The sequence below is a fragment of the Bos grunniens genome, chromosome 13, assembly GCF_055505025.1.
Source record: "Bos grunniens cultivar Pamir isolate PY7600 chromosome 13, Bosgru_T2T1.0, whole genome shotgun sequence".
NCBI lineage: Eukaryota > Metazoa > Chordata > Mammalia > Artiodactyla > Bovidae > Bos > Bos grunniens.
The window spans coordinates 26,927,755-26,952,500 of record NC_141177.1 but is presented as its reverse complement, the minus strand read 5'-3'; the positions used below and the strand labels follow the sequence as shown (position 1 = coordinate 26,952,500).

Here is a 24,746-nt window from a genome sequence, read left to right as displayed (position 1 = left end):
CGCTTTGGGGACTCCAACATACATTTTTAAATTTCTGTGCAAGCTAACTGGCTTTCTGCAGCACTGTTTCCACATGCTCCTCCATAATTTATGACGATGCTGGCAAAGCTCTGCTCCTTAATCACCCTGACTTCTGGCTCTAAGTCTGTGCCAACTATAATCCTCCCACTTAAAAACAAGAGCCACATGTTTGTTTTATGTTTATTATTCTATGTTACATTTATTATCCTAAAGCTACATCTGAGACCTTTAGTTCTGAAAGATGCCTGAGAGGCATAAGTGCTATTTGTTTTTGCCAAGATGCTAAGAATTCCTAGGAACTCAGAATCACAATGGGGAAAGGAAATGTCATGGATATTCTCCGCACTTTTAAAGGGTTTTCAGACTTTTGTTACAGCCTTCAGATTTATATCCTTGGGTAAACACACCACAGGGCATTGATGTGATAGCTACATGAAATTACATGTACAAGATCCTTTATTCTAGACACAAGCATATAGAAAGAAACATCTTAAATGCCAAACACACAATACAAACACATCTATGGATAGCTTAGAAGTAGGTGAAGATAACTACATTGGGATAAACAGCCACAAATAATTATTATGAGGAATGTAAAAAGGTGACTTTCTTGAGTGTACTTGTACCCTATGAAATTGAGCATATTTTGATATAAATAGAAAAGATCTCTACACAGAAAAAAGACTTTCCTTCTCTCAGTCTTAAATCTTCCAGCAATTCTCAGTTCGTGCTGCTGCTTTCTTTTTTAAAAATTTTTATTTACTTATTTATTTTTGGTTGTTCTTGGTCTTTATTGCTGCACAGGCTTTAGCTCGGTTTCAGTGAGGAGGGCTACTCTCTAGTTGCGGTGCACACTGGCCTCTCATTGCAGTGGCTTCTATGTTGCAGATCTTTAGAGCGCAAGCTCAGTATTTGAGGTGCACAGGCTTAATTGCTCTGGAGCATGTGGAGTCTTCCCAGACCAGGGATCAAACCCAGGTCTCCTGCATTGGCAGGCAGATTCTTTACCACTGAGCCACCAGGGAAGCCCCTGCTACTGCTTTCTTGCAGGTTTTTTATGGGATTAACCAGAAATTAGCTCCTCCAGCCACCCTGTCACCTTCAGAACACAAGTTTTAGCCAGCTTTAGTGTCTCCTTGCCTGGAGAGTCCCAGGGACGGGGGAGCCTGGTGGGTTGCCGTCTATGGGGTCGCACAGAGTCGGACACGACTGAAGCGACTTAGCAGCAGCAGCAGCAGGAGTGTCTCCTTTGGGAAAGGCAATGACACCCCACTCCAGTACTCTTGCCCATGGGAAATTCCATGGACAGAGGAGCCAGGTGGGCTGCAGTCCATGGGGTCGCTAAGAGTCGGACACGACTGAGCAACTTCACTTTCACTTTTCACTTTCATGCACTGGAGAAGGAAATGGCAACCCACTCCAGTGTTCTTGCCTGGAGAATCCCAGGGACAGGGGAGCCTGGTGGGCTGCCGTCTATGGGGTCGCACAGAGTCGGACACTGAAGTCACGCAGCAGCAGCAGCAGCAGTGTCTCCTTTACTATCTGCAAGAGTAAAGCGGTGCTGCTAGAGCTGTCTTCTTGCCAATACATTAGACTTACTGAATTTTTAATAACATCCTGTCCTTAAGGACAGTCAAAAAGCAGTAGTAAGCATTCTTAGAGAAGCCGGTAGTTAAGCTAGAGCACTCGGTTTGGGTAGTGTGCCTATGACACTCTGCTTGTCCCACCTTCAGGGCTGATAATCCTCAGCAGCCTGTCTCACATCTTGCTAACTAGTAGCTAACCCCCTGGGTTAGTCCCCTATGATTTTTGCATCAAGCTGGGTGCCTACAACGAAAATGTATTCTCCTGTGCTTCTGGAGGCCAGCACCAAAACTGGGGTGTCTATAGGGTGGGTTCCTTCCTGGGGCTCTGCAGAATGGTCCACTCCAGGCCCCTCTTCTTACTTCCCACGGAGTCAGCGATCCTTGGTGTTTCCTGGCCTATAGACCCATCACTCCAGTTTCTGTCTCCAGCTTCCCATGGCCTCCTCTTCTTTCTCTCTGTGTCCAAATCTCCCTCCCCTTACAAGGATGCTGGTTACTAAACTAAGACCTAACCCAATTCAGCATGGTGCTCAGATGCTCAGTCATATCCAACTCTTAGCAACCCCATGGACTTTAGCCCACCAGGCTCCTCTGTGCATGAGATTTCCCAGGCAAGAATACTGGAGTGGGTTGCCATTCCCTCCTCCCTGACCCAGGGATTGACTCAGTATCCTTTGCTACCTGGGGATCCCAAATGCCAGCCTTAGTACATTATTAAAGATGTTAAAAGCAATCAAACAACAATAACCAAAATAAAACCGCCCCAAGCACTACGTGTTTTGTTCCATCCTTGCACAGCTTGTGCCTGTTAACTGTTGTGTCCTAGCTCCTCCACCGTCAACCTGCAGAGGCCTGGGGAGCAGCAGCAGCATCTCCTGGAAGCTTGTGAGAGATGCAGGAGCTCAGGGCTGCTCCACCTACTGAAATAGAACCTGCATTTTAGCCAGATTCCTAGGTGACCTGTTTGCTCAGTAAAGATAGAGAAGTGCTGTCCCAAGGTCCCCCTTATGACTTTATATTCCATCTTATTTTAATTATTTATCTATTTTATTTTTGGCTGGGCTGGGTCTTCACTGCTGCATACAGGCTTTCTCTAGTTGTGGTATGTGGGTTCCTCATTGTGGAGGCTTCTCTTGTTGCAGAGCACAGGCTCTAGGCTCAGAGGCTTCAGTAGTTCCAGCTCCCATACTCTATAGCAGGGGCTCTGTATTCGTGGTGCGCAGGCTTAGTTGCCCTGTGGCATGTGGGATCTTCCTGGACCAGGGATTGAACCTGGGCTTCCTGCATTGGTAGATGAATTCTAAACCACTGGACCATCAGGGAAGTCTCTATATTCCTTCTTTTTTTAAAAAAACTGCACACTTTATGGAGGGGTTTGAGGGATTATATGGAGAGAGAAGACCTAGACTGTCATCTTTGCATGTCCTTTTGAAGTTTCGGAGAATTTCTGCCTGTTTAAAAATTACAGAGTCCAAGACCACTAATGTGTTAAGGGTATGTAGCTTATCATGTGTATGAATTTTCTAAATCAGTGGAGAAAAGCTTCACAAATTACTCCTTGCCAATATTAAAAACATCTCCCCCCTTGAAGGAGGAAATGCTTAGGCAAGCAGGCCCGAGAACAGAGCCCAGGTTCCAGCAGAATTCAAACCAGAACACAGGCTGCAGACTTCTAAGAAGCCCTGTAAGCTTTGGCTGGTAGCACAAGATACTACCATGTTGTTGTGGGCATTTTTATTTCAAGTTTCCTTTGCAGTTTTGAACTTGAATTTCAGCCGCATGGCAGACCATGGTATGTGCGCAGTTGCTCTGTCATGTCTGACTCTTTGTGACCTCATAGATAGCCTGCCAGGCTACTCTGTCCATGGAATTTCCCAGGCAAGAATACTGGAGTGGGTTGCCATTTCCTCCTCCAGGGGATCTTCCCAATTTAGGGATCAAACCCACGTCTCCTGAGGCCTCTGCATTGGCAGGTAGATCCTTTACCACCTGGGAAGCCCAGACCATATTACTGGGGTGATAAATCATAAAAAATACATAGACTCATAGGAACAAACCATCGCCAGGGCTGTAATTCCTCCTTCATCAGGTAACTACGCAATCCGTGGAGTCCATTTGTAGCCTCTCTCCATAGATTTCATCTGTGACTCACCAAAAACTAAATCAGCCCATTTTATAAACATTTTATATGTTTAAATATCCTGATCATATCAGGATAAACCTGCATCGATTCACAGATTACATAAATTATGACAAAGCCAAAGTCCAGAACTTGAAGAGATTACAAAATTAATCTCTAGGTCCCAGGCACATTTCTAAAGCATGTCACAGTTTATAAGATGTCAAGCTCCCAGAGCCTGGCACACAGCCAGCTTACAGATTGCTTGCCAAATACAATACTCCTACACAATCTTCACAGTAAATTCTAGCTTATGTGCTTAGTCACTCAGTCATGTTGGACTCCTTGTGACCCTATGGACTATAGTCTACCAGTCTCCTCTGTTTACGGGATTCTCCAGGCAAGAATACTGGAGTGGGTTGCCATTTCCTTCTCCAGAGGATCTTTCTGACCCAGGGATCAAACCGGGGTCTCTTGCATTGCAGGCAAATTATTTCCCGTCTAAGCCACCAGAGAAGCCCAAGTTTAGAATGCATCACATTTTAGGTACCTTAAAAGACGGTGTTTTCTCTCGATCAACAGGGCGGTGAACATATATTTTCCCATTCACATTATCTTCTATAGAAAACAAACCAATCTCTGGATATTCATCCACACCAGGTCCTCTGATTAAATATATTATTTCCATGTTAGCGGACATATTATTGAACAGCTGGAAGGGAAAAAAAGGAGAGGGGAAACAAACAGGGTGGGAGTAAACTACTATACCTATCAAATATCTAGGCTAATATTTAAAGGCAGTTTTAAATTATAGTTCTGAGAATTTGTCCTAAAGAAATAAACAGGTAGGGAAAGATGCAGGAACAAGGAATACAGCAGCAGTTTGGTTTGTAATAGTGAAGAATTGGAAACAGCATAAATGTCCATCCTTACTGGAAGACTCTCATAGGGGTCCTCCCCTCCCATGACACCCATGCCTCCTACCACTGCTCTGCCTGGCGTCTTAGCCTCCCGCCAACAGGGACGTGCTGAATTGGACAGGGTGATGGGCCTTTCCCAAGAGCAGCTGCCTTACCTCACCCACAAATTTCGGGAAGGGTCCCGGGTCTTCCTCTTCCAGCTCCAACGTGGTAATAACCCATCTTCTCTTGGATCGCCGTAGAAGCCGGCTGTCTCCCTGGGGATCACAGAGACTGTGATGAGGGGGAGGATGTTGGTGAGGGGTTGGGGCGGGGGGCACAGTGATTGACATGCCTTCCCTTTCTCATCCTCACAACAGTCTCCAACGCCTAAAAATCCCAAGCGCCCATTCTCTTTACAACTACAGTCAGTACTGAACTGTGGGCCACGTGACGCCCGGGGATTTCACATTTATATGTGGCTCCTGACATGTTTAAGGGGCTATGGGGACAATGCTAAAGATCATTGTCTAGTGTGTGCTGACACCTAAAGTCGACATGCACAGAGTTGTGGGATCAATAAGAAAATTACCCCCTCTCTATTCCTCTCTCTGGGTTTCCCTTGTGGCTCTGACAGTAAAGAATCTGCAATGCAGGAGATCTAGCTTAGATCCCTGGGTGGAGAAGATCCCCTGGAGAAGGGAATAGCAACCCACTCCAGTATTCTTTCCTGGAGAATCCCATGGACAGAAGAGCCTGGCAGGCAACAGGTCATGGAGTTGCAAGAGTGACTAACACACATTCTTCTCTCCAAGTTTCTGAAATCCTTGGTTGAGAAAGCCTCCATTCAGTGCTGTGGGGTCTTCAGTGCCTCTCTGTCTACTCATCTCCCTCATGACAGAGACTGAGACAGACCCAAACATGAGGGTCAGAGATTTGTTGGGCAAAGGAATATAGATAGAATTGAACAATGGGGTTTTATTTGTTTTACATATATTTTACTGTTGTTCTTCAGTTGCTCAGTTGTGTCTGACTCCTCACGACCCCATGGACTGCAGCACACCAGGCTTCCCTGTCCCCCATCATCTCTCAGAGCCTGCCCAAACTCATGTCCATTGAGTCAGCAATACGATCCAACCATCTCATCCTGTGTTGTCCCCTTCTCCTCCTGCCTTCCATCTTTCCCAGCATCAGGGTCTTTTCCAATGAGTCAGCTCTTTGCCTCAGGTGGCCTAACTATTGGAGCTTCAGCTTCAGCATCAGTCCTTCTAATGAATATTCAGGATTGATTTCCTTTAGGATTGACTGGTTTGATCTCCTTGCAGTCCAAGGGACTCTCCAGCACCACAATTCAAAAGCATTAATTCCTCAACATTCAGCCTTCTTTATGGTACAGCTTTCATATCCATAACATGACTACTGGCAAAACCTTAGTTTTGACTATACAGACCTTTGTCAGCAAAGTAATATCTCTGCTTTTTAATATGCTGTCTAGGTTTGTCATAGAATTTCTTCTAAGGAGCAAGCGTCTTTTAATTTCATGGTTGCAGTCACTGTCTGCAGTGATTTTGGAACCCAAGAAAATAAAGTCTGTCACTGTTTCTATTGTTTCCCCATCTTTTTGCCATGAAGTGATGTGGCCGGATGCCATGATCTTCATTTTTTGAATGTTGAGTTTTAAGCCAGCTTTTTCACTATCCTCTTTCACTCTCATAAGAGGCTCTTTAGTTCCTCTTCACTTTCTGCCATCAGAGCAGTGTCATCTGCATATCTTAAATTATTGATATTTCTCCCAGAAATCTTGATTCCAGCTTGTGCTTCATCCAGCCAGGCATTTCGCATGATGCACTCTGCATATAAGTTAAATAAGCAGGGTGACAATATACAGCCTTAATGTACTCCTTTCCCAATTTGGAACCAGTCTGTTGTTCCATGTCTGGTTCTAACTGTTGCTTCTTGACCTGCATACAGGTTTCTCAGAAGGCAGGTAAGGTGGTCTGGTAGTCCCATCTCTTTCAGAATTTTCCATAGTTTGTTGTGATCCACACAGTCAAAGGCTTTAGTGTAGTCAGTGAAGCAGAACTAGATGTCTTTCTGGAATTCTCTTGCTTTTTGTATGATCCAACAGGTGTTGGCAATTTGATCTCTGGTTCCTCTGCCTTTTCTAAATCCATCTTGAACATCTGGAAGGTCTCGGTTCACGTACTATTGAAGTCTGGCTTGAAGGATTTTGAGCATTACTTTGCCAGCATATGAAGTGAGTGCAATTGTGCGGTAGTTTGAACACTCTTTGGCATTGCCCTTCTTTAGGATTGGAATGAAAACCGACTTTTTCCAGTTTTACTGTTAGCATATAGTTATTATTTTGGTTGGCCAAAAAGTTCGCTCAGGTCTATAAGATGTTAATGGAAAAACCTGAACGAACTTTTGGACCAACCCAATATAAGTATAGCTGGTATCTAGCCACATTCATTTTTATTCAGAAGATGTGATCCTAAAAAATTACTGAATTAGACAGTGAGTTGATCACAGGAACTACAGGAAGGAAATCATCACAAGGTGGATGATGATGTGGCGAAACCTCGAAGTGGTGGCGGCGACAGTGTCTCCTGCACTGGCCTGCAGCCACACGCTGGAAGACGGCAAGACTGCCTCCTCTAGCTCCCCAAAGTGGAAAAGAGTGTGGACAACCCTCTGGGCCAGGACCGTATACTCAACTTCTGACTTTCACAGACTGCTCCTCTTTTAATTAGACATAAAGGCGTCCTCTGCAAGTCTCCACAGTCCTTCAAGATTCTAAAAGCCCACATCTAGTTACTAATCTATTTTGTGGCAACTGAATACTGACAGGGCACTAAAAAACTCAAAATTGCAAGGCAGCCTCTAAGTAAAGTACAATCTCACTTGGTTTATTGAAAAACCGAATTTCAAACCCTACCTTTGTTTGATTAGTAAGATCATCGTTTTCTTGTCGGGTACTGTTGACAGTGCTGACCTTAAAAATAAAAATGACATTAATTAGCAGGGAGTGTACTTAGCAGAACCAGGTAGGCCCTGCCCGAAGTCAATCTTCTAGAATTAGAGCAAAGAAAAAGAGGAACTGCATTCGGTTTTGATAACTAATTTCTTGCTCTTGACATCTCAATTCAAAATTGCCATTTCCCTTCTGTGACTGTAAAAGAGGTAACCAGAAAATTCTGATCTAGTGTTACCAATGGTAGGGACATTTAAAGCCCTACCTGTTACTGTTATGTGAGCATAACTTAATAAGTGGGAAGTCAAACTGTCTGTTCAGGGTGAGCCAAGTGTATTTATATGGGCACAAGTAAAATGGCACCAAATGTTAATTGGTAGTGGGACTTTTTTTAGGTTTTTTATTTCTCCCTTATTTGTAGACTTATCCCTTATTTTTAGACTTTATCATAAGATAATAAAACTAAGGAATTTGGTACCTTACAGTTACATAATGATTTGCATCGATAATTATGATATGCTATGCTAAGTTGCGTCAGTGGTGTCCAACTCTTTGTTACCCTATAGAATGTAGTCCACCAGGCTCCTCTGTCCATGGATTCTCTGGGCAAGAATACTGGAGTGAGTTGCCATGCCCTCCTCCAGGGGATCTTCCCAACCCAGAGGTCGAACCCCTGTCTCTTATGTCTCCCATGTTGACAGGCAGGTTCCTTCCCATCTGGGAAGCCTTGATAATTATTCATCATTTTTTTAACAACACTCCCCCTCTGGAAAAATCTCCACACGTGAACAGTAAGAGTGTGGAACTTGAAAGAGACAAGTTATGCAATGCATGTCAAACCAACACAAAACACGTGCGCCTGTATGTCTGTGTATATGTGTGCATGTGTGTGTGTGTGTGTACACTGACACTCATATTTCTACCTCATTCATTTTCACTACCATATAACTTTTAACTATATGAAAGAAGACAATTTGTCATTCTTCTAGTGATGGCCACTTAGGTTACTTCCAGTTGTTTGTTATCACACACACGTGGTGATGCTGTATACAGAATATACATGTAGAAAATTTCTCTGGAGGACAGTTTTCAGTTTGTTTCACCGGGGTCCCTGACCTTATCAGAGACTCCACAAGGCCAAACACGTTTATAATAATCAAAGACACTGCTTGTCTATTTCTCTGTGTGACATTTGCACTGATGGTAACAAATATTGGTGATAAAAATGCTGGTGCCTTAGGACCATTGGAGACCCATGACACAAACTCCTCTGATAGTCTCTCATGCTTCCTCACCACGTAGAGGTAGGTAAGAGGAAAGGAGGGAGGAAGAAGGGGAGGTGGAAGGGAAGGAAGGAGAGAAGGAGGAAGGAGAAATGAAGGAAGAGGGAAAAGGGCCAGTCTCATTTAAGAATGATATGATTGATAAATTCACCTCGTTGTTGAAATGAGGTGAATTTCAACTATTAATTATACCCCATGCCACTCCTGTGTGTGTATCCTTTAGACACTCTGTGTGTCTAGATGGAGGTATGAACCCAGCGCTGCCCATCAGTGTAGAAGATTTGTCTCAGAGAAAAGCACGTGTGTGATTGTCAGAGTTGACAGCTAAATAGGCCACATTTTTTTTTTTTTAATGAAGCAGCATTTTCCCCGAAAGAATGACTGATCAACCATGGCTGTTCAGGAATGATTACTTGATCGACACGTCTTTGATAATGAACAAAGTCAGCCCATCACTTCAAGAAAAACAATGGGACGGTGTCATGTTGCCGATGATAAATTTTAAGCTTTCAAGCAAAAAATTAGAACTTTGGAAAACTTGAGCTTGACAGCTTCCCAACACATAAAGATTTTTCTGCTGATATTGGTGGACAGATTAATGAATGTGACTTTTTGATTTTTTAGAATGAAATATGTCAACATGTGGAAGAACTGCATAGCTCAGTGAGCAAAGAGTTTCTTACTGATTAAGATATCACAGTCCAAAATCACACACAGGTGAGAGTTATTCAAAATTCAAGAGACTCCAATGGTTTTAATCAAACAGAGTAACAAAAGTCATTAGTATGCTTTCAGGCTCCGCATGGCAAGTGACTGTTAAAAATGGACTACTTGTCAAATTCTGGCATGACATCAAAAGAGTACCCACAGTTCCAGGCTATAAAAATATTCCTCCCTTTCCATATACATACCTATGTGAGGCAAGAATTGCTTCATATACTTGAAGCAAACAGCATTTACAACAGACTGAGTTCAGAATCAGAGAGGGGAGTCCAGGTGTCTGCTTTTAAGCCAGACAGCCAAGAGATTTGCAAAAATATGAAATTGTGCCATTCTTCACACTAAATGAAAATGTGGAAAATACATTAATTTTTCACAGATGCTTGATTTATATTAGTTTGTAATGGATTTATCATTATCTCTTTACAAATTTGTGTTTTTGCTGTATAGCAAAGTGATTCAGTTATATATGTATCTTCATATACTTTTTCATATTCTTTTCCATTATGGTTTATTAGGATGTTGAATATAGTTCCCTATGCTAGACAGTAAGTCTTTGTTTATCTGTTAATATTTTATATATAGTAGCTTCTATCTGCTAATTCCAAACTCCTTTTTAAAAATTTATTTTTATTAAAAATTTTTTTGAAATATAATTGATTTACAATGTATCAGTTTCAGGTGTACAGTAAAATGACTTAGTCATACATATACATACATATATATACATATTCTTTTTTACATTCTCTTCCCTTATAGATTATTATAAGATATTGAATATTTTCCCTGTGCTATGCAGTACGTCCTTGTTAGTGTCTATTTTAATCAGTATCTTTAATGAATTGAGAAGTACATTTAAAATTTCCCAGTCTTGGAAATTCCCTGGTGGTCCAGTGATTAGGACTCTGTGCTTCTACTGCAGGAGGCCTGGGTTTGATCCCTGGTCAGGGAACTAGAATCCCACAAGCTGAATAATGTAGCCAAAAAAAAAAAATTCAGTCTTAATTTCTAATATGGAGAGCACCACATAAACAACAACTCTTTGGGTTCTGCCTAAAGTTTACAAGTGGAAAGGCATCCTGAGAGTAAGAGGCTTGATAACTGCTACTCTAGGATTTATGAGGCTTCCCAGGTTGTAAAGAACCTGCCTGCCAATGCAGAAGACATAAGAGATGCAGGTTTGATCCCTGGATCAGGAAGATCCCCTGGAGGAGGGCATGGCAACCCACTCCAGTATTCTTGCCTGGAGAGTCCCACGGGCAGAGGAGCCTGGCGGGCTACAGCCCATAGGGTCAAAAGGAGTCGGACACAACTGAAGTGACTTAGCACAGCATAGCACGGTAGCACTCTAGGATTTATACCTAAAATCTCCTGGGGACAGGGTGAGCCATCACCAGCCCACCTAGATCCTGCCAAACATCCTTCATTGTGGTCGTGTCCCTGCCCCAACCTGTAACAATCTATCCTTAGCCAAGAGCTTGTCACAGCATAAAGGACTGTGTATTAGATAACAATGTCATAGAGCATGAAGAAATATCCTTCAGATCTTCACTTCTGTGGTTGGCCACCCTCCTGGTGGGTGGGGGATGTTATTGCATCATCTGGTTCTGTTAACGTCAAATGTAACCATAATATTTGTTTCCTGCCACAGACTCTATTTCTGTCTTTTTTCCTAAAGGCAAAGTTTTTTTTTTTTTTTTAACTCCTTCCATTCCAAAATATCAAATATTGATTTATTCAGAGAACTGTTTCTTGATTCATGTAGCTAATTTTAAATGAAGGGCCTAACCAGGTGTGTGAGGCTTCCCTGGTGGCTCAGATGGTAAATAATCTGTCTGCAGAGTGGGAGACCTGGGCTCATTCCCTATGTCAGGAAGATCCCCTGGAGAAGGGATTGGCTACCCATTCCAGTATTCTTGCCTCTGTCAATGGACAGAGGAGCCTGGCCGGCTACAATCCATGAGATCACAAAGACTCGGACACGACTGAGCAACTAACACAACCAGGTGTGTAGTTTTAATGAGGAGAAAATTGCAATCCTGGGACAGCATGAAAAATTCATCCCATTTCTAAAACACGTGTATTTCCAGGCGACCCAGGCCATGAACAAAGAATACCTAAAGGTTTTGTCTCCTCTCTGGCCTCAGTTTCCCCTTCTGTGAGCAAGGGTGTGAGGCAAGGTACCTTTAAGGCCCTTTCAACCAGAAAGCTCTAGGCTCATTTTCCTAGGATGACACATAAGGGCACAGCCGACAGTCACATAGGAGTGGCTGGAGAGCTGGAAAAGAGGCCTGAGATAGTGTGTTTCTTCACCCAGAGATGCCTCAAATTTCACATCCTGGATGTACAAGTGTATTACTTCTCCTCTGGTGCACAGCTTAGAATTAACTTGCATCATCTCGTCTGCGTGAGGCAGAGAGACTTGAAAACGGTTACATTTGCCGAAATGATCTTTTAAGTATGCTTATCGTATTTCCCATCCTTGACAATTTTAGGCTGTTTGTCCAAAGAGGATGAGAGTCATTTCCTAGGCAGGTTGATAAGAAGTCTAGGGATCCCCAAGGAGAGAGGGGTCTGGAATTCTCAAGGAGGAAGAAAGGACAAACTTTTCCTTCTCTACATTCCTTAGGATTATATAACAATAATATATCCTGCCTGAGGACGGTCTCTGGATTAAACCTTCTGGCTAATCCTGTTATCTTAAAATGTAAATTATGGGAGTAGACCTGGTCTTTACAAGGACTATATAACAATAATGTGTCCTGCCTGAAGATAGTCTCTGGATTAAAATTTCTGGCTAATTCGGTTATCTTAAAATGTAGATTATGGGAGTAGGTCTGGTGAGGTCTTTATAACCTCTAGACATTCTTTGGATTCATTGGAGTGTATATAACTTCACTGCTAACACTAGCAAGGGGGTACTCTTTCTGCCCCCTTCTGATGCCTATGTCAGAAGCTTTCTCTATCTCCTTTATACTTTAATAAAACTTTATTACACAAAAGCTCTGAGCGATCAAGCCTCATCTCTGGCCCTGGATTGAATTCTTCTCTGGGGGCCAAGAATCCCGGTGTCTTCGTGTGATTCAACAGCAACCTTTCAGAGGATGCCATTCAAATGATTTCCATAATGCTTCCTATAATTCAGTGGGGGAGAAAAATGTTCTCAAAGCGTGTCTCTGGCTGCAGTGTCCACCTGACTATTTCATGGGAGTGTGGCAGGTGGGCAGTCATTGCAAGATCCAACCTACCTATCACTTGAAAGGTGCTGCTGGACTTGAGGGAATGTCACCGGCATTGTGCTGGCCTGGCTGAGTAGCCCTAGTTACCTCAGGGAAGAAGCTATCTGAGTAAATAAAGGCTTTGTGTTTATACAAGATCCTAAATACTAAGAAGGCAATATGTAAATAATTGTTTCCTGCCAATATTTCACTTTTGATAGCAAATTTGAATTCAAGAACAACTTTTTTACTGAGGTATAATTGACATACACCGTTATATTTCTTCGGAGAAGGCAATGGCACCCCACTCCAGTACTCTTGCCTGGCAAATCCCATGGATGGAGGAGCCTGGAAGGCTGCAGTCCATGGGGTCCCTAAGAGTCGGACACGACTGAGCGACTTCACTTTGACTTTTCACTTTCCTGCATTGGAGAAGGAAATGGCAACCCACTCCAGTGTTCTTGCCTGGAGAATCCCAGGGACGGGGGAGCCTGGTGGGCTGTCGTCTATGGGGTCACACAGAGTCGGACACGACTGAAGTGACTTAGTAGTAGTAGTAGTAGTAGTAGTAGTTATATTTCTTTCATGAGAACAGTACAATGATTCAATCCATATTTGTATGTATTTCAAAATGATCATCACATTGAAAAGTAGTGAAAGTGTTAGTCACTCAGTCATGTCTGACTCTTTGAGACCCCATGGACTGTATCCCACCAGACTCTGTCTGTGGGATTCTCCAGGCAAGAATACTGGAGTGGGTGGCCATTCCCTTCTCCTGGGGATCTTCCTCACCCAGGGATCAAACCCAGGTCTGCTCTTTTGCAGGCAGATTCTTTACCATCTGAGCCACATCACAATAAGTCTACTTAATATCTGTCACCATTTATAGTAACAGGTTTTTTTTCTTGTGATGAGAACTTTTATCATCTACTCTGTTAGTGAATTTTATACATGCGTATGGTCTTATGAACTAGAGCCGCCATGCTGTACACTTAAGCTGCTTTAAGCCACCAGTCTGTCCTTTGTTATGGCAGCCCTTGGAGATGAGCATGCGGTCCAAACACAGTCTCTGCATACAGAACCTTGGCTGATCCTTTACGAGTGCAGATTCAGCACGGGGCAGCAGAAAACAGGGTTCCCAGGATTCTTAGGACAGAGCCTGGCCACTCAGTCTCTGCTGAGGGCTCAGCATCACCTCTGACCACACAATTCCTCATGTCCTGCAATCCACTGACTCTTGTTCTTGAATGAGGGGTTTGAGTGAATTAATTGGGCAGATCATACATGCTAACATACTTTTTAACAATAACTCGACTCAGAATTTCCCAGATCAAATAGCAACAGCAACCCACCAACCATAACAGACATTGCTGACTAACTTCATTCTCAAACCCTCCCTCCTCTCAGGTCCTAGAAGCTGCCCCAGCCCAAAGCCGAGGGTGTGCAAGCTCTCAGGGTGGGAAATGGCAAAGAGGGGGATAGGACCCTGCTTCTGCGGCTTGTCGTGGGATTTGGAACAAAGACCCGCAGCAGAGTCGCAACTTGTTCTTTGCTTCATGTCAGGATGACAACGTGAGGGTGGAGATTTGGGGAGAACACTGCTGTAGACATCTCAGCTCTTCAGCAGAATGGGTACCAGTTTTAAATCTGGAGGTCAAGGGAGGGGTAGTGGGTGCCTTCTTTGCATATCATCAATGGTTAAAAGTCAGTGTAGGTGGGAGAAGGTAGGGGCCGAAAGGAATAGGTTACTTATAGCCAATTCAGCAAAAAATTGGGCACCTCTTGGACACAAAGGTCTTCTCCAGTTGAGGGTCCAGAGTGCAGATTGCTCAAAACCACAGAACACTTGTGTATTCCATTATCTCCCTTGGCCTTGATCTCCGGAATCTGTATATAGTTGCTTCCACCAAACACTGAATTGCTACCAGTCCAGGCCTGCTGCCCACTGCCCACCCCACCCACCACACCCTCAGTCATGAATTAACCTGCCTGGGCTCTATGCTAACACGCAGAAATGAGGAAAAGACAGCTCTGTTTTCTAATGAGTCCAGTTAGGGGTAAGAGCAGGAGTAAGAGAAAGATGGGAACAAGGTTTGATTTGTGACATATTTAAATCCAGGCTAATGTGGGCTAATGAAACAGAATTCTACTAGAAGTGGTCAGAAAGAGAAAAACAAATATCATATATTATACATGTATGTGGAATCTAGAAAAATGGTACAGATGAACCTATTTGCAAAGCAGAGATAGAGACAGAGACAGAGAGAACAAATGTATGGACACCAAGGGGAGAAGTGTGAGGTGGGATGAATTGGGAGACTGGGGTTGACATCCACACACTACCATGTATAAAATAGATAATTAATGAGAACCTACTGTGTAGCACAGAGAACTCTACTCAGTGCTCAGTGGTGACCTGAACAGGAATGAAATGCCCCCCAAAATGTATACATTTAGCTCTTTCTCTTTGCCATACAGCAGAATGTAACAACATTGTAAAGCAACTATACTCCAATTAAAACTTTTTTTAAAGTAGCCAAGAAAAATTTCTGAATATTAAGCAAAGGGTGGCGAACAGGGATCAAATTTCAGAAGCAGAGTTGTCCAGACGACTAGGGACTTTCTGTTTCCTCTTCTGTTTACCGTAATACCCAGCGCTTGTGAAAGCTCCTGGCCCAGAGCGAGTGTCCCACCAACAGTAGCAGCCCAGGCACCGAGTGAAGAGAACAACCATCCCATCAGGGTGCGGAAACCAGCAAGAAAAGATCCTCTGCACTTCCTCACTGACTCCCACAACCACCAGGTCAAGTAAGTGCCTGCGGTAGCTCCATTTTCAGGTGGAGGCAATGAGGCTTAACGAGATGAAGGTAGAGCCGTGAAAACCCAGATGCCCAGGCCGCAGTCCCCAGATCAGCTCTGCTGAATCCAGGGGTGAGTGGCCTCTGGGCACTGGGACTCTCGCAGCATTGAGAAGAGTCAAGCTTAACCAAGGTGAGGACCGAGGCCAGGCGACAGCCCAGGTGCCAAGCCGGGTTACAATGCAGTGCAGACCCACCATCTTGACCCCCACCCACTGTTTATAAGGGAGAACCCAGGAGCAGTGCCAGAGCCCCACAGCTCTCCCTCTTTTTCTGCTGAAAGGGCTAAGCGGCAGTGCCCCCACAGGCAGGTGCAGCCTAAACTCTGTCCACGGTAAGTACAAGCAGCAAGCCCAGATGTTTCCATCTTGATTCTACTGTTTGTTTCCGGGTTGAGCCATGACAACTGGTGGGGGGCGGGGGGTGGGGAGGCAGGGGGATTTAGCCCTCCCACCCCCATGGGTTTGCTCAAACCCTCTTAGACATACACAATTGAGATTTTTTCAGTCTTATGTAAAATGAAAAGAAATGTCCTTAGGAAACGCGTTGGTACAAATCTAAACGTGTGTATCCTACATAAACCGGTCTTAGCCTGTTCCCACTACTCTGCTAAACCCCTCCTTGGTGTTAATTCTGGAACCCCTCTTCTTTCCCTAAAGAAAGTACTAAAGCTCCCACCCCCTGCCCCCAGCTGCAGGACATCACACTCAGCCCCGTTCCCCCATCCTCGAATAGGCAGAGCCAGCTGGAGCTGTGCGGTCAGCTCCGGGCCCCTGGCAGGTAAATCCCACGTTCTGGGTACCAGTCCCTGCTCACCAGCATCAGCAGCGAGAGAAGCAGCAGCAGCTCGGGGTGAACCCTGGAGCACATGCTGCCTGGTGCGCACCCGCAGCCTGCGGGCGATGCAAGTCCTCCCGGCTTGGGCCCTTCTCTCCCAGCAGGCTCTCTTCTCCAATCACTGTCTGGTCACCTTGTCACAGACACTCTCTCAACTCTTCCCCTCCCTGCTCCCAGCATTCTTGTATTTATCAGGGGTGGGGTTGCGGCCTGAGCCTTAGCCTTTGGCCTTATTAACCACAGGCAGAATTCTCAGGAAGGGAGTGGGGGAAATAAAACTGCCCCAGCAACACACACAACATCCTCTCGGGAATCTGACCCCAGGAGACCAGGGCTTAGTCAGAGCAGGGTGAAGCCAGTGTCTATGGGGAAGTAGGGGTTTGGTTTCTTTGTTTTTGTTTCCAAAATTAGTGGAATGCCTACTGATCTCTCTTCCTTGTAGCAGAGTATTTTAATGCTCATTTCCTTATAGGCTCTATTGCTTGAAATCAAAGAATTGGAAAAGGACTCCAAAAAAGGATAACTTTATTAAGGGAGGGGGAAAAAAAAAGAAAAAGTATAATTTTACTTTCCAAAGCATTAACCATCTTTATCCCAATCATGTCTTGAGGCTCTGGGGTTTATAGACTTCACCAAAATCTCCTTTACATTTAGATGAACCTGGCTTTTTGATTCTGAGATGAAAGAAAGAGGCAGGAGGGATGGGAGAGAGGCTCCCTGTGGGATGGTCTCTGTACCAACCTGGGGTCTTCACATTAGGATTCCGAGAAAAAGACAAGTTGAGGTTCTAACATACCAATACTTCAGGCTGCAATGACCAAGTGGAAAACAAGATCTGACACTCATTAGTCCTCATTACCTTAACGTATTACCTGTGATCACATCACCTTGTTGAAAATACTCAACAGTTCTTCAAGAGGTGAAATAAAAGATAATCTTTATCTTGTCATAATGTATTTTCATGGCTCTGTGACAGGTTGCTGCACTTTTTAATTTGAATTGTTTATAATCTGAATCCAAGTTGTTTGTTACTAAAAGGAGTAACTAATGTAATTTTAAAACCTTTCTATATTTCCTGTACATAAGGTGGGGAGGAGGGTGGGAGGAGTGTAATACCTATGGCCAATTCATACTGATGTATGGCAAAACCCATCACAATATTGTAATTATTCATCCTCCAATTAAAATAAATAAATTTTTAAAAAAGAAGCAGAATAATAATTATCAAATTTACAACTTTGAATGAATAAACCTTGCATTTACTTTCAAGATGGATATTTTTATTCCATGTAAATCTATTGGCCACCTGATGCGAAGGGCTGACTCATTTGAAAAGACCCTGATGCTGGGAAAGATTGAGGGCAGGAGGAGAAGGGAATGACAGAGGATGACATGGTTGGATGGCATTACCAACTCAATGGACATGAGTTTGGGTAAACTCTGGGAGTTGGTGATGGACAGGGAGGCCTGGCGTGCTGCGGTTCATGGGGTTGCAAAGAGTTGGACACGACTGAGTGACTGAACTGAACTGAAGTCTATTGAAAAACTTGTTAGAGTCATGAATTCAGAACTTATAGATCAGGTAAGTAAGCTAAGCCATGTGGAATGTTTGTGAGAGATGCATGTTGTACACCCCTAATACTGGGGCTGATAATGTTGATCAAGAAAGACAGTGTGTAAAGCAATTTCCTTCCAATTAAAAAAAACTTTTAAAAAGGTAGAAATCAACACAACCTTGTAAAGCAATTTTCCTCCAATTGAAAGATAAAAATTAAAAAGAAAAAATAAACTGTGTTGGCCTGCAGAGATCCAGAGAGGGGCCAGGGAATGTAAGCAAAGGGTTCCACTTTTATATTTGCTTTAAGTTGTAAAAAATTGGTATTTTAATATATTAAAAACAGCCAAATTTTCAGCACTCTCCAACATTTAAAAGTGAACAAGAAGCCAGTTTTCCATAAGACAGTCCTTCTCATGCTGTGTAACTCACTTAGCTGGTGACTCTAGGCTTCACCTGCCTCACTTCTTAAGTGAGTCATAGCTCCAAGATGTCGTTTCTCTTTCTGTTCTGCGTATCCACGATTCCAAAGAAGACGTCGGTGATCCTGTGTTCTTAGAAGTGCAGTAATACCTTATGGCCACAAGATGGCAGCTCCAGGCTCAATGAAAGCCTAAACGAACGAAAGCGAAAGTGAAAGGAAAGCAAAGTGAAGTTGCTCAGTCGTGTCCGACTCTTTGAGACCCCATGGACTGTAGCCTACCAGGCTCCTCTGTCCATGGGATTTTCCAGGCAATAGTACTGGAGTGGATTGCCATTTCCTTCTCCAGCGGATCTTCCCGACCCAGGGATGGAACCCAGGTCTCCCGCATTGTAGACAGAGGCTTTTGTCGTCTGAGCCACCAGGGAAGTCCGAAGAAAGTGGTAGTGAGATCAAAGTCACTTGATTAAAAGGAAGGTCAGGATGAGAATTAATTTCCTACATTCTGCATTCTACTCTACATTCTCACCTTAGGCATCGAGGGGAGCCCAACCCACTTCAAGTTCTCAGTATAAGTTTTTTAATAATATAAATGCATCCTGACTACTTCTAAGCAAGGATTAATTTTGTCTTGAATTATCTTTGTCCTTCAGGTTCCTGAAAATGCCAGGCACAGGTATGTAGTGAGTTGCATTTTCAGAGTTGTCAGTCAAGACAACCGAATCAGGTTCATTTTCCGTCTTTTCAGGTAAAGTGTGTTGTCTGGGAGGTTTCTACTTGTCTAGAAAGTAATGAGTAGAGCCCTTCACTGAAAGTAAAGAAGTAGTCAATTCATGACATTCTAAAGAGACACCAAGAGTCAGGACCAGACCCCTCTGGGGTCCCCTGAATGGCAGAACCGACCCTGTCACCCCCAGCCTGCACCACAGCCCAGTCTCTTGGTCCAGCCCCGCCCACCAGTCAGGAGTCAGCGGCGGAGTCAGCTGGCCTCCTTGGGCCTCAACTGCACTGAGGGCTGATCCCACCCTCCCTGCTGCAGACACATGAGATGCTTTCTTTCCACCTCAGAAAGTGCAGGGGGGTGTGAGGAGGGATGGGGGTCTGGGGTAGAGCGGAGTGGAGGGATGGAGGGGTGGGAGGGTGTGGATTTCTCCAGTGAATGTGACGGGAGCTTCCTGAGAATCACTGGTCTCATAGGAGGGTCCCCACCGCCCCAACTCCGACTTCTGCTTGGTCAGTGGCCCTGTGCCCAGCTGAGATGAGGGCCTTGTGGTGGATAGCAGGACTCAGAGAAGGATAACAAAAAGTGCCCATCCCTTCCTCCATCTGGCACGGTGAGGAGACAGTTTCTCCTGTGGGTCAAGTCTACATGGAAGACAGGAAATGATCCATTACCAGTTTTCTTCCTGCCTCCCCAGAGGGATGCTGCTGCGGGCAGGCAGAGGACAGCCCCCAGGCAGGGAGACATTTAGATGCCCTCTCTACAGAGGGGAGCCAACCTCAGTGACCACCTGAACAGAGAAGAGGGAGGGAGGGGAGGTGTCTGAGGGGGACCACCCCAGCCACACCCTCCTGTGTTGGCGGGAGCTGGAGAGAAGAGGGGATAGTCCATTTCTTCACAGTGATGCAAAAAGCTTAACTTCTGAGAACAGCCTCCAAGGAACAAAACAGCCCAAGGAAGAGCTTAGAGAAATAAGGAGGTGGTTCACACAAGCCCAGCCCTGCCTTGAGGAATGATCCCCTTTCAACAACATGTAAAACAGCGACTACATGGAGGCTCTGGAGAGAGACCAGAGACACAGAAACTGGAGGTAGCCAGGCTCCTAGAAGAGGACGGACGGGCCGAGGATGAACAGACAGGACCTGCGCCCTGGGTACTAAGCTTGTGGGTGTTTCCGGCACGGTTCTTTCAACTTTTCCGTATGTTCAAGATTTGTTTTTAATACAGTGTTGGGAGGAAAATCATTAAGTGATTTTGACTCCAGCAGTAACAAATCCAAGTTATTATTGTGCCATCTCACCCCAACATCAATGTTGTGCATCTACTTGTAGCCCAGTGTCTAACATGAGTATGAGCCAACACACCTAACGTTTGTTAGATTTCACATCGGAATAAAATAATCCATCATTTGTATTTCTGGATCTATTTTCAGTGACTCAAGTCACTCAGGTTGATCAGAAGTGGTTCCTTATGTTTCAGTATTCCAAGTCCTCCCTCAAGAACTGGTTGGAAATTTTCCTTTGAAAGGTTTTAATTTCTTATCTCTATTTGTTCAACTAATCGTTGTAGATGAGCAATAGGGGAGGGAAATGCTGCCAAATACAACAGATTGGAGTGTTTTTCACTTTTTGCAAGTATCGTCTAATACTAATAATATTGATAGTGGAGTTACCAAGCTCTTTCTTGAGTTGTTTACGTATGTGGATTTTTCTGTGCTTTTTGGGGGAAGAAGAGGGGAGATAAAAAGAAAGACTTGAGGCTGTTTATTTTGTCTTCCCACATCAAAATCATCCTCTTGAGGTAAAAATGTATGCTTCTTTTAAAATTAGAATATATTTCAATTAAATTTGGTGGATCTTTCATTTAATTATTGTGAGTGTGTGTTAGTCACTTGTTATATCAGACTCTTTGTGATCCCATGAACTGCAGCCCGCCAGGCTCCTCTGTCCATGGGATTCTCCAGGCAAGAATACTGGAGTTTTGCCATTCCTTTCTCCAGGGGATCTTCCCCACCCAGGGATCAAACCCAGGTCTTCTGCATTGCAGGCAGATTCTTTACCATCTGAGCCAGCAGGGAAGCCCTCATTTCTTTATTGCAGAAGACCTATTAGCAAAACGCATTTCATTGCACTATTGAGAAAATTGGAACAACACAGGAAAAAAGTCAAGTCTTCCTTTCTTTCCCTTTACATTAAGATGAACGTCTCTAGAGAGATTAGAGGAAAAATTTGGTGACCCTTCCAAAGGCAGTGATGACCCTTCCAGACCTGTCTGGAGTATTGAATGAACTGTGTGAAAAAAAAAAAAAAAAAATCAGCTGAAGGCAGGGTGAGTTCTCCACACCTGAAGTTTAAAATCAAAAGAGTGTGGATGTAAAAAACATACTCAAGGTGGACATGTTCTGAAAAACCTCCACTCCTTCATATTCACCTGTGGCCTAGATCATCAGAGCCATAAAGTATTCAGATTTGTGCCCTACCATCTGAGCCAGCAGGGCAGCCCTCATTTCCTTATTGCAGAAGACCTATTAGCAAAAAGTATTTCATTGCAGTATTGAGAAAATTGGACCAACACAGGAAAAAAGCCAAGTCTTCCTTTCTTTCCCTTTTTATTGAAGTATTTTTTATTGAAGTATAATTGATGTGCAATACACATAAGTTACAGATGATTCACAGTTTCTAAAGATTTTATTCCATTTATAGTTATTGTAAAATACTGGCTATATTCCCTAAATGCTTTCCCAGATAACACTAGTGGTAAAGAATCCTGACAATGCAGGAGACATAAGAGACTTGGGCTCCATCCCTGGGTCGGGAAGATGGCCTGGAAAAAGTAATGGCACCCCATTCCAGTATTCTTGCCTGGAAAATTCCATGGGCAGAAGATCCTGGCAGGCTACAGTCCATATGCTGTACATATATCCTTGTAGCTTATTTGATACATAACAATTTGTACCTCTCAATCCTCCACCCCTATACTGCCCCTTTCCCCACTGGTAAGCACTGGATTGCTCTCTGTATCTGTGAGTCTGCTTCTTGTTTTCACTGTTATAGTCACTAGTCACTATGTTAGAGTCCACATATAACTGAAATCATACAGTATTTCTCTTTCTCTGTCTGACTTATTTCACTTAGCACAATGCCCTTCAGGTCCATCCATGTGGTTGCAAACAGCAAAATTTCCTTCTTTTTTAATGACTGATGAGTGACCTATTCTTGAGGTAAAGAGCCAGCTAGGTGCCTTTAAACCCTCGAGAAAGCAGAGTGAGGCAAAAAAGCAGAAGACTTTGTGGCCAGAGCACAAGAGGGGACTGGTCTGGCAGGTGGAATGCTGTGAGAGCAGCCAGTTCAACCTCGTAGACTTAAAGTGCTACAGAGGTGGACTTCTCAGACGTTAACCTCCAGAGATCTTAAAATGCAGCCTCTGGTTCTGGAGGTCAACGTTTACCTTTACCCTCATCGGGAAGGAAAGATCATGTTTCCCCTGCCCTTCTGGTGTGTTGGCTGACAGCCCCTGTAATAAAAGACAGATTAACAAGAGAAAAACCAACAAAACTGTAGTAAGCTGTGTGTCCCCTGTACACGTGGGAGAGACTCAGGAAAAGTGAGGAACTCCCAAAAAAGACTGAACTGCCAGAAATAACATCTCCAGCCAAAGAGGAGAAAGGACGTTTGGGTTTGGGGGAGCGAGTGACAGGAGGTTGTCAGGAAAAGCACAGAAAATGAGAGTATAGTTGTTGGCAGATTTAACTCCTGCCTTAATATGATCAGAGTTGATAAGATGAATAGGAATGTCTGAAATTTCTAGATTTAGTTCATCCTCCTCTTCCAGGTACAGACAGGAGGACACCCTTACAAATGGAGATTTCCCTTACAAATCTAAATGTCTTTTACTAAAAGGTAACTTCTCAGTTTTCAGAGCCTCTCCAGTATCTGCTGTTTCTTAAAAATAACCAGCCTAGAAAACAATCCCCACACCAATGAGGCATATTTTGGAATGGCAGATTCTGCCCTCCTTCACCCTCTTACATTTTTTTTTTTTTTTTTTGACTGGGCCTGACAGCTACATTGACAAGAGACAGGTCAGCAGAAGAAAAGCACACCAATTTATTTAATATTAATACATGACACACGAGACTTCATAAAGAATGAAGACCCAGAGAAATGGCAACACTTCCTTGCTCTCATATTAGGTTGAACAAAGTGGAAAAGTGATGAAACTGGGGGGAGATGAGATGATGAGTATCGTTTGAATAAATAAAGTTTGTGAAGAATTCTCTCGGCCTCAACTTCTCATCTCTGATGATAAATATGTTGCTTTCCTCCTGATATGGGGAACACATCTTACAGGAATTTCATCTCCTGCCTTTAAAGAAAAGAAGGAAGAAAGAGTGTTTTTCTCATATTTGCTGTCTTTCAAATGCCTTTAACTCAAAATCGTCCCTACGCCAGGGCGATTTTGGCATATGTGGTGTGTTATGAACTCCTTCAGATTCAGTGGGTCTGAAGTGGGGCTCAGAATATGAGGAACAGGCATAGAATAGTGCTAGCTGAATGGAATCAAACGTTAAATATGCATCGTTAGTTTTCTCTAAAATATCCTACAAGCCAGGACAATGATATATATGACTATCCCATTTTTAAAATTCCAAATGTATTTTCCAGAATTATCTCAGTTAATCTCTTAAACATCAAGTTGCTGAGGACAGAGATGTATGAATTGGATCCTTTGAGTCTCTATGAAGATTTTTATAAAACGAATGATTTATGTTCCTTCATTGAGCATTGTTCTATAAAGTGTTTTATGATGTCAAAGTAATGATGCAAGGAGGCTTTTGGACTGAGGTGGTTTTTACTCTTTCCTTGCCTACCAAATGAAACTAAACCCTAAGTGGAGAATTTCCTGTAAATGCCTCAAGAGTAAGAAAAACAACCCAATCACAAACAGCCAGTCAGGGTTTCCCAAATGGTACAACCACTTAAGCCACAGCCAATCAAACGGTTTCCTTGTTTTGCATCATCTCCTTGCCTTCAGGTCCTATCTGGGAAGTGCTCCTAACCTCTAAGCCTTTGGTACTGCCCAATACAAATTGATTTTTGCTCAAATGAGTTCTCAAATATTTCCAAGAGAAAAAGCTTAAAATTTTTTTGTTTCTGAAATCGAACACTCCTCCTCCCTCCCCATGTCTTCTGGATCACAATAAAAATCTTTCATTTGACCAGAAAGCATCACAGAATCAATTCAATGCTACCTGAAAAGGATTAGTCGCCACCTTGTGGATAAGAAAATCACCACATCCAAAAATAATCTGCCATTTTATGTACAAACTAATGATGTGAAACCTCGAGCATGGTTCAAACTATCAAACAGTTATTTGTAAACCCCCTGTTAAAAATGAGACAGCAGACCCCAAATGAGTCGCTTATGCCAAGCCCCACTTCACCCAACTGAGACTTACCGTTTCAGCTCTTCTGAAAAAGAACCGTAAGCCAGTCCATCAGGAATAGCCTAGTCAGGCAAGTCATCTGCCTGGT

At 43.6% G+C, this 24,746-nt stretch overlaps 1 protein-coding gene across 12 annotated transcripts in view; it reads right to left on the bottom strand.

Moving 5' to 3' along the window:
* The window catches only part of CDH26 (cadherin 26), a 49,620-nt gene extending 32,933 nt beyond the window's left edge, over positions 1-16,687 (bottom strand). For 11 of the 12 annotated variants that reach the window (XM_086331005.1, XM_086331006.1, XM_086330996.1 and 8 more), the window contains exons 1-4: positions 16,495-16,687; positions 7,564-7,620; positions 4,802-4,903; positions 4,277-4,438 (exon numbers count right to left, since the gene is read on the bottom strand). In XM_086331005.1, the coding sequence (XP_086187131.1) occupies positions 4,277-4,438; positions 4,802-4,903; positions 7,564-7,620; positions 16,495-16,548 (375 nt within the window). In that variant the 5' untranslated portion in view covers positions 16,549-16,687. The remainder of the gene's footprint in view (positions 1-4,276; positions 4,439-4,801; positions 4,904-7,563; positions 7,621-16,494) is intronic. The other variant, XM_086331001.1, reaches the window with a different exon arrangement.
* Between the last annotated feature and the right edge of the window lie 8,059 nt (positions 16,688-24,746).